General features: G+C 26.8%; 1 protein-coding gene across 1 annotated transcript; it reads right to left on the reverse strand.

Moving 5' to 3' along the window:
* Window positions 1–2,760: 2,760 nt before the first annotated feature.
* On the reverse strand, window positions 2,761–10,591 carry LOC119668708. The gene is made up of 4 exons (XM_038078309.1): window positions 10,401–10,591; window positions 4,608–4,989; window positions 4,383–4,519; window positions 2,761–2,904 (listed from the first exon to the last, which is right to left on the reverse strand). Exons 1-4 carry the CDS (start codon window positions 10,518–10,520, stop codon window positions 2,821–2,823), a joined length of 723 nt encoding a protein of 240 aa, XP_037934237.1. The 5' UTR covers window positions 10,521–10,591; the 3' UTR covers window positions 2,761–2,820.
* Between the last annotated feature and the right edge of the window lie 330 nt (window positions 10,592–10,921).

Below are 10,921 nucleotides of genomic sequence, written 5' to 3' on the forward strand. Positions count from 1 at the left end.
CCAGTTCCTCTAAATTCTACACCCATTATGCGACATTCAGTTAAACTTCCATTGCAGTTAATATTTCAATTACAATAAACAACTAACATATCTATATTGATATATATATGAAGATTTCCATTATTATAGGTTATAAACCTCTTATAGGTTATAAGTGGTTCACGCTATTATGTTATGCACTCAAGTCAAACTTAATTAAAAGTAAAACCCTATCCATATCTGTATTTACAGCAGCAGTCAAAAAATGATCAAAGTACTGGCCTCTTGAAAGAATTTTGGCACCAAAACCGGTATATGTTTAACTGGAAACCTGGTTATATGGGATTCAGTAAACAACCCCGCAAAGACTGGATTCACAATTCAAAAGACCGCTACGGTGAGGTTTTATTGTGGAATAAGTTAGTCCACAGCGAGATTTACGATAGAAAGGTGCTTGTAACCAAAAGTAGTCACTATTATTGTGACACTGCAGGTAACAGAGAGGTTTGCTTGTTCGCCTATGATAGGATTTTCTTCTTCAGTTGAACAGCGCTGATACTGTTGATAGGTTATCTGAGGAGTTATTATGTTCTGTGTAATCTGTGTAATCATCTTAACACAATAGGTTTGTCTGAGACAAATTAAAACCGAATATAACTAAATTAATAAATCCTATCCCCTACTTACATTAAATTCAACAGCTGAAGATGTGACAATAATTCGATGAAGGAGTGTCTTCTGTTTAGTTAGAATTAGATAGCACAAAAGATTACATATGGTCGCACTTATTTTCTTCACTGAAAACCAATAACCAAGTACTAAGTTTGAGTTACTACAAATCATACAAATCATATTAAAAAAAAAAAGAAAAATGAGGCTTACGACAAAACCAGTTGCCATTGGTGAGATATATTTATGAATGTACAGGTTTTAGAACGATTGTGAGCTGTCGACACTCTAAACATCTTACCATTCATCAAGTTATGGTCAAGCTATTGCCAACAATTCATTTAAAAGTACTTCAGAAGCATCTAGGTAATATTAGATGTCTTTTAGAGAGCAGTTAATTGACATTGTATGCCATACCTAATGGCAAGATCCAAACAATATATTACTTTTGTAACCACAAAACAGAGTTAGTAATAATACAGAGTTAATACAGAGTTAATACAGAGTTAATACAGAGTTAGCATTAAACATAATTCAAAACCTTTTAGAAATCGGAAAAGTAATTGTAAAAAGTTTCATATTAACACAATTCTTTTAGTATTTATTTATTTTGAAAAGTTAATACTAATTTGTTTATATAACATTAAATACATTTTATATTTATGATATATAATACTTTTCTTTCATGTCTTTAAAATATTATAAAAAATATCTTTCTAAGCAATTATAATTTTTTAATACAATTATTTAAGAAGGGGCACTTCAAAACAAATATACTTAGCTTTAAAAATTTTATTAAATTATATATAATGATTTTATCTAATTAAAAAAATATCACATTAATTCTAAAAATGTTGTGTTTTATAATATTAATTAAAAAGCAAAATTATTGCATTTTCTTGTTAAATTAAAAATACAAGGCAATCTTATATTTGCGTTAAATTAAAAAATTCGAGACGATTTTTTTTAAAAATAAAAAGTCACAGTTTGAAAGTCACGGAATATGAGGAATTGTATCAGAGATTTAAATGTGCAAGTGGATAAGTGGACTTCTATATATATTTAGATCAGCGCTGGACTGGAAATGTAATTAATTAAAACTACCATTTAAAAACCGCTAAGAAAATAACTTATATATAATAAAGTAAATAAAATTGTTTAACAATCCAAAAAGCTATATAATATGATAGATGGTACTGTAGTAGAAGAAAAGAAATTAATCTCATTGCTGAATCGATTTACTAATTTTTATTTCTAAATATATAATGTGTCAAAGAGAATTCAATTGGAAAAAAGTTCACCCACTAAAATCTTCATATCTCAAAAATAAACTTATCTGATTCTTAGATAAGTAAATATTTCTTAATTTAATCTTATTTTCCTTAATTTCAAAATTTGAAGTTAGTCTTGGACAATTTCTATTGCGGGTAATATTGAAAATTTGCCCCACGTCAATGATTAAAGCCATAATAGCTATAGCTATTAAGCCTTACGTTAATTTTGTAATTGGAGTTAAATTGTTAATAATAAGGAAACCCATGCTCAAACTCTATTAACTGGAGCTTCGTCACTGTCATGACTCCATAACCATAACTTTGATGGTTATAGACCCATGCCTACGATGTATTGCGTTATGACAATATCCGGACACGGTAAAGGCTAGTCACCGAAGATACAGACTTTAATCTATGTGATAGCATACCTTATCCCCAATCCCAAATTGATAAGTATTAATATATGAATATATAATATATGTGAATACAATAATAATATTTTCTAACTATAGTATAACATTGCCTTGTATTTTTAGTGCAAAAGCATATTAATAATTTCAACAAATTATATATACTACAATATAATCTTTTAGTTACGGTAACCAAATCCACTTAATATAGGAAGATTATAGATGGAAACAATAGTTTTATATATTTGTACTTAAAGTGGAAAATAAATATTTGTGGATTTAGTTACTGGATAGAAGCCGAAGATATCTTAGTTTAAGAATCGAATATTGTCAAAAGTTTTGACGTGCAAAATGTTTCAAATATAGCAACCCATAAAATATATTATTTATATTTTTCTTTAATCCTTAAAAATAGAGTTTATTGGAATTATTATATATATATATGTATCTTTTTTCTTTTAAATAAATTATTATATATTCAATTTATTTTAGTAATTTCCATCGGGATTTTCGGTTAGAATATGTTTGTAGCCATTGCTTCCAAGGTACATATTTTCACGTCGGAAAGGTATCTGCAAAAGAAAAGAATTGTGTTAAAGTATAAGTAAAAACTAACAGATGTGATAAGTAATATATCTAAAAATAAATTTTTAGTAATTTATATCACTAAAACATTTGGTATTTTAAAAAATGTCGAAGAACGAAAAAGAACCCAAGTCATTTCATGGTCTACTTCGGCTAATCCTTCACTTCAGTGGGGCCACTTGTTGGACGATGCGCTGTCCCAACGTCTCAAAATATTAATTGTTTCCATATGTTATAAATAAATAACGCGCTACTTTTTGTCCAGAAAAATCTCTAAAGATACAATGTTTTTAATAGTTTCAACGCGGCCAAAGTGGTAATTTTGAGAGTAAAGATGGGCGCACCAAAACAATTTTAAAATAAAGGACTAGAGGTATTGTTAGAGCTAGATTCGTGTCAATCACAAAAAGATATACCAAAATGGACGCGATGTAAGTAGCAATTTCCAAATAAGTAAAATCATTAGAAGTAATTGAAAAGCAAGGAAATAGGTTGCCTTATGAGTTAACATGAAGAAGCTTCGAAAAGCGATCACACCTGTTTGAAATACTGCTTGGACGCTATATAAAGTAGTCTCATCTTTTCCTTAGATGAGAAGTGTGTACCGAATCGTATGTTAAACGAGTTCAATTGCCCAAGTCGATGTCAAAGCCGAAAATCCATTGAAGCAAGTAAATGCTTAGTAATTTTTTGGAGCAAAAGGGTGTCAACTATTATCAGTAACTGAAACGGGGTGACATACAAAGGCTACAGCTAATTCATTTATAGAAAATATTAGACCGAACATGATCCCATCATTACTTACTTTTGATTTAAGTCGCACAAAAGCGACAAAAAATGATCTAATTTATGGTAGACCTCACCACTGCTGGTGAGGGACCCAATAGTGACAGTAAGATGAGAAAATGTCAAAACTTTCGTTGGACAATATTTTGAATTTTATGTTCTTTTCGTAACAATTCTAAATATTGACCTTTTGTTATAAAAAAATTTAGTTTTTTAGATATACATACAATAGTATTAATATATTATACAAAGACTTGAGAGTCGAGAGGATGCAAAATCTCTCATAGACAAAACGCTGGAATTCTTTGATTTTGTGGATGCGCACACTAATTCAGAATTGCATTCTCTTAAATAATATGCAATGTATATATCGTCAGGAAGATATATGGGGCTTATCAGTTGAACAGTTTAATAAATATCGTTCCCTACTACAGCGGCAAATCACATCTGTCACATTTGAGCCACGAGATGTTTTATCGTGATGTTATATATCAATATGAATATACATATGTAATAAAAGTTATATAAGTTATATAGTTATATAGTTTATATAGTATATAGTAATGCATCTTTACATTTATCTTGGTCGCATTAAAGTCACCTTGGTTATGAAGGATGTAAAATTATAATTAATTCGTTAATGGTTAGTTAAGTATTATTAATAACTTTAAAAACTTACAGCGCCTGGAGGTGGGCACGGTATGGCTACAGTTGCAATCTCTCGCAATTTGTTCATAGTGCGGAGGCTCTGATAAAAGGAGTGTACAATGTACCACATCAAACTATCAAAAACGAGTACAGCGAAACAAATTGTAACTAAAATTAGAAGAAGGAAAAGAAATTCGAATAAAATTGTTAATTTTAAAATAAATCTTTGGATAATTATTTACTGTCATTCACTTACAATACATAATTTTGCCTCCAATGAATTCAACAAATTTGCCGTTTTGTAGTAGAAACACCAAAACTGTTGCGGAAACAATGAAAATGAATTCCACCACCAACCATGGAAGCACAAACTCTGAGCGATTATTGAAGATGCCAGCAAATAAGGAAATCGTACTGAGCAGGTAAACGGCGGCCACTGCGGTGAGGATGTACAAAAAGGTTTCGGTAACCGATACCAATTCAGATGCGGTCTGTAGGCGTAATTGATTGCTAAATGGTGACATATCATAAAAACCATTATCCTTTTGATCCTCAATATCCATTGCCAACATTGTTTTCATTTGTTCAGCATTTGCCAAACCCAACAAAAGTAAGAAGAGTAAAATGTGTGCCACAAGCTGGAATGTCAAAAAAAAGGAAAAACAAAAAAATTTAATTCAATTTTAGATGTATTTTGTGATATTTGTGATAAAATCAGCAAAGGCAATGTCAAAATAATATTTATTTTTATTGTTGTCCTTTTGATACCTTCAAGCAGCGTCACTCCACTAACAAAGCCTAATTAATGTTTTCGAGTACCCGATGTACTCGTATTTGGAAGTGGTTTCTTTGACTTCATTAGTCGCACATTAAATGTCAATTATCGGAAATGCTGCAGTTGTTCGCAAATATTTTGGAACAACTTTGTGATGTCACCACGGAATCACATAATTTACAATTATCATATATTGATGCTTTATACAAAAACATAAATAATACACATAAAGTCATTTATAAATATTTTTAAGAGTGGGAAAAATTCATTTATCATTTTATCTGGAAGAGTGTATATGTGATACGGAGTAAACTGAAATGATCAGTTGTACAAACACTCTATCAGTGATGTCATTTATGATTACATACATAAAAAAAATCAGAGAAGATATCATCAAAAATAGTTACATGTCTTTGACGAGATAGAATTTCTTCATATTATATTTGATAGATCAGATTGTTTGGAACTTATATCATACATTTTATATGATTATTTCCAGCAGGAACCATTTTCTTTATCTATATAATAAATTTAAAAGTGTTACGAACAGATTATTTTTTTTTTTTTTTTTAATTTTATTTTCTTTTATTGCGATCTGTCAATTCAGAGTAGACAATAAACAATATTTAAAAGTGACTAAATACTTAAAAGACTATTTTGAGCTTGAATGGACTGAGCTCAGTAGCACATCCGTTTGTTGAAGTCGGACACATTAAAGTTCCAATGGTGTTTGTTTGCGAAGGCGTGTGAACGTTCTTCCTTCTGCTATAATTCTGCTCATAAAGAGGTTGAGATGATGTAACATACGTTTTTTGTGTTTACTGGCTTGGCTTTTTATGACATCATCAGATTATCTGTGAGATATAATGAGTTTCATCACATTTCAGCAATCTTAATTTGATGTCTGGACGTCCGATCATTACTTGAACTCAACAGACTGGAGCGCTTATATCCGTCACCAGTCTGCGTCAATATCCATTTCTGCAGCTCCAAGCCCATGCCTTCAGTGTATTGCTGGCATATTGCTCAGTGTTAAGATTTGCATTCAAAATCTCAATCAAGCACAGAGAACTCACTCATCCACCTAGGTATATGAACTTCATTATCACAGGCATACTATCCCTTTGCGCTTATGCAAACCAATCCACCGCTGGCAACTATTGTTATTACAATCGACCAATAAACTACTTTTGCTTGATCTATTCCTATACGGAAAACTTAATGGGCAGTCTGGATAAAAATTGAAACTATATTTCTATTAAAACTTCAATTAAGTTATATTAAAACTCCTTCAATTCTTGTTAACTAATTCAATCACTTTTATATTGAAAGTTGAAATCGTTTATGGTTTATCGTACCGTTTATAATATAATATAAATGCAAGCTTCAACAAGCCATACTAGACAAGAGCATTTTGATAAAAATGATGTATAGTCAATAGCTACCGCTATTTTGGAAGTAAGATCTGGTTTTGTGGTTCATCCAAGCTCATGCGGCATTCTATCGAAAGAACTGCACTAGAGATAACTTAAATTATTGAACATTCCTTTCCATTATTAATCCAAAATTATTGTAATATGTTGCAGAGATAAAGTCTAGTGATTCAACGAACGAATGACAGAGTATTCAAGATTGATGTAAAAGGTAAAGAAAAATAGGTATTAGTAGAAAGGCCTTAAACAGTATAGGAAGTAAAAAATGAAAACTCGATAGCTAGCGAACACAAAGTATCGAAAACGTTAGTTTCACACTAATATGCTTTTAACATGAACCGACCCAAGAAAACGTACTCAGGGATGAAAAAGATATTAATCCAAATAATTGGATTATGTTACTCGGAGTAGTGTGGTAGGGTAAGTGAATTTGGACCGCACCAATAGGGTTCGGATATAAAACGACCCAAGAAAATATACTCAAGGATGAAAAAGGTGTTGTGCCCAAGTGATTGAACTAGGTCAATCAGAGCGGTGTGGGAGAGTGAGTGCTAGTAATGTAGCTGTCAGAATTGTTTAGATTCTATTTAAATTACAAAAAAAAATGCAGCCAACTTAATATTATTAGGATTAGATTAGAATTATAAAAAATTGAAAATAGAAAATGTCCATGTGAAAGCGGAGAAATATATGGGCAATTATGAGTAGTCATTAAGACTTCACAATCATAATTAGGAGTGGGTTGAATTAAAATATTTAGTATGATTTATTTTGAGTGCAACTTCAATAACCCTCGATTTGTTTCTGGAGCACGTAATACACTATTGGGACAAATCCATATTTTAACATTGTTATCAAAAACAATTGTTTTTATTCAAATATATTCAATTGGTTACTTTAATCTAGTTTTTCTGTATAAACTAAAAAACGTAATAATGACTCAGCTAAACTAACTTATAACCTTTATATATAATTATAATATTTTGAAAATCATAGATCTAGAGGTATTCACTTATAATTTAAAAGGTCAAGGTATGGTTCATACTGTTTACAAATGAAAATTTCCTGCCATTTGCACTCATTTTTCTGTAATTTCACAACCGAGCAATACAAAAATATCTGAAATAGAGAATAGTATGTAAACAGTAAACAATCAATTACGGGGGAGTTGAGCTAAGGTAAACATTTATATGACACTCGTTCGTGCAATCTAAACACGCAACAATACTACACTAAGTGAAGGAGAAGTGAAATAAAAAAATACAAAAATATGTCAACGTTGGAGAGGACAAAAAAGTACATAACATTATTATGATAATTAAATATAAGAAAAAATAATCTCATTATTATTAATGAAATTGCACGTAGGGGTTGGGTAAATTACAAAAAAAAATTAGTATATTACATGTATACTACAAGTATATTACATATAGTAGTTTTACTGGTTTATATTTAGAAGTATATCAATTAAAAATATTGGAATATTTTCCATAAATTATTCTTTTAATGACTAAATTTTATTTATATATTCCTGAAAGGGCTAATTGGTCAATATTAAATAGTACACAATTCTTTGAATTAATTTTAAAAAATATATTTTATTATCATTGTAATTTCCACTATAGTCTATAGTCATCTTCAAGGTACTATTTAACAATTAGCTCATTCAAAAATATAAATTTTATTCAAAAAAATTATTATTAATTATATTTTATTAATTATTATTATTAATTATATTTTTAAAAATATATATTATATATACATTTATATACATTAACAATTAGCTCATTCAAAAACATAAATTTTATTCAAAAAAATTATTATTAATTATATATTATTAATTATTATTAATTATATTTTTATTTAAAAATATATATTAATAATATATTTCTAGAAATTTTCTCATTGTAGATTTCTATCGTTCTATATTTTTGAACTATACATATAACGCTTATATATTTTAACTAATAATAAATGTTTTATTTTAATATACAAAGAAATATTTTACATATTAAAAAATATATTAATATCAATATTATCTAATAAAAAATGTTTTGGAACTTTGTTGTTGGTGTAAATATTTATATACATGTGGTTCTGTATTGTTGTATTATTCATATAACGCTTTATTATTACAACTAATAATAAAAAATATTATTGTAATATGCAAAGAAATTAAATTAAAATTATTTTAAAAATAAAGTTAAAATATAAAATAATGTAAAAAAACATTATTTAAAATTTTATTTTATTAATTTATAGAATATCAATGAAAAATAATGAAAAATGTACTAAAAATTTTTTCAGTGTATGTTTTTAAGTATATATGGTTCCATATATTAAAATTATTCATATAAATTTATTCATTATTAATATACAATATACAATAATATACAATTAATATACAATACAATATACATATACGTTTAATTATTTTAACTTATAATAAATAATTTATTTTAATATACAAAGAAATATTAAACTTATTAAAAATTTATATTAATATAAATAAAAAATAATAAAAACTTGTCTGAAAAGTTATTTTAGTGTAGTTTTATATATATATATATATATATATGTGTGGTTTTATATTTTTATATTATTTATATGACAATTGATTTAATTAAGTATAAAAATATTACAAAGAAATATTAAATTTATTTTAAAAATATATTAATACAATATAAAATATAAAAAATAATTATTTAAAATTTTGTTTTACTGACTTAAAGAATGAAACATAATAAAAAATGTTGCAGTATTTTTTCAGTGTGGGGTTTTATTATATAGAACCTTACTATATTTTTAAATTATTCATATATCGTTTAATTATTTCAATAAATAATAAGAATATTGTTATGTACAAAGAAATATTAAATTTATTTTAAAAATATATCAATAAAACATAAAATATAAAAAATAATTATTTAAAATTCTGTTTTACTGATGTAAAGAATATATCAATAAAAATAATAAAAAATGTTGTAGACATTTTTTCAGTGTAGGTTTTTATGTGTGTATGGTTCTATATTTTTAAATTCTTCATATAACGCTTAATTATTTCAATTAATAACAAAAATATTGTTGTTATATATAGAGAAATATTAAATTTATTTAAAAAGTATAATAATTACGTATAAAATAACATAAAAAAAAATTATTTAATATTCTGTTTTACTTGTGTATAGAAGAATATCCATAAAAAGCAATAAAAAATTTTTTTAGAATTTTTTCAGTGTAGATTTTTATATTTTTAAACTATACATATAACGCTAAATTATTTTAACTAACTAAAAATAAATTATTTTTATTTGCAAAGAAATTAGTTTTATTTACAAAGAAATGTTTAACTTATTTAAAAAATATATTAAAATCAATATAAACTTATAAAAACTTTTCTGGAAATTTGTTGTTAGGGTAGATTTTTATGTATATATGTGGTTTTATATTTTTAAATTATGCACATAATGCTTAATTATTTTAATTAATAATAAAAATATTATTGTTATATACAGAGAAATATTAAATTTATTTTAAATATATATTAATAAAACATAAAATAATATAAAAAATAATTATTTAAAATTCTGATGTATGTTTTACTGTGACGTATAGAATATCCATAAAAGCTAATAAAAAATTTTCTCGAAATTTTTTCAGTGTAGATTTTTATGTATATTATTATTTTATTAAGTAATAGGCTATTAAAAATTTCATTTCATAATAAATGTATTATTTTAATATAAAAAGTAATATGAAATTTACTTAAAAAATATATCAACAAAATATCAAAAGATATAAAAGAAATATTTTAAATGCTATATAATTTGATTGCGCTTACCAGTTGATAAATACCAATTAAAATGGCGGAAAGACGTAGATTTTTAGGCGACACGGGGGCCATCAAAATATCGACAAAGGCACGCCATTTGGCGGCAACGGATTTTGCTGTTACCAACATTTTTAAGCTTTTTAAATGTTAAACTTCAGATTAATTTGTTTTTCTTTTAACACGAAATTTATTTAATGCAATATTTTTGAACTTATTATTGCCACAAACTATTTGTTTATATAATTTCCACAGTTCACTTGATTATAATTGATTTTTGCGCATTTATGGACTTGAAATGCATCGCAGCCGCCGTTAAGAGGGCAACTAAAAATAACTAAGCGTTGACGCTGACACGCTGCTGTTAAATCGATAGACTTTTACTACAATATTTGCTCTAATTTTTTCTAGTCTCTTATGCGCACTTTTTCACTTAAAATTTTCTTGGAATTTAAACGGAATTAATTACTCGATTAAACTATTATTTTATTCTGACACTAGAATTTTCGCATACACAATTTTTATATTTGTCA

The sequence above is a fragment of the Teleopsis dalmanni genome, chromosome 1, assembly GCF_002237135.1.
Source record: "Teleopsis dalmanni isolate 2A chromosome 1, ASM223713v2, whole genome shotgun sequence".
Classification (NCBI taxonomy): domain Eukaryota; kingdom Metazoa; phylum Arthropoda; class Insecta; order Diptera; family Diopsidae; genus Teleopsis; species Teleopsis dalmanni.

Excerpts from the sequence above, each read along its gene's own strand:
- LOC119668708 (XM_038078309.1), bottom strand. The coding sequence starts at position 10,520 with ATGTTGGTAACAGCAAAATCCGTTGCCGCCAAATGGCGTGCCTTTGTC. Across the intron at positions 4,990-10,400 it reads TAATTGGTATTTATCAACTG|CTTGTGGCACACATTTTACT; the intron begins GTAAGCGCAATC and ends TTGACATTCCAG. Across the intron at positions 4,520-4,607 it reads TGGAGGCAAAATTATGTATT|TTACAATTTGTTTCGCTGTA; the intron begins GTAAGTGAATGA and ends TTCTAATTTTAG.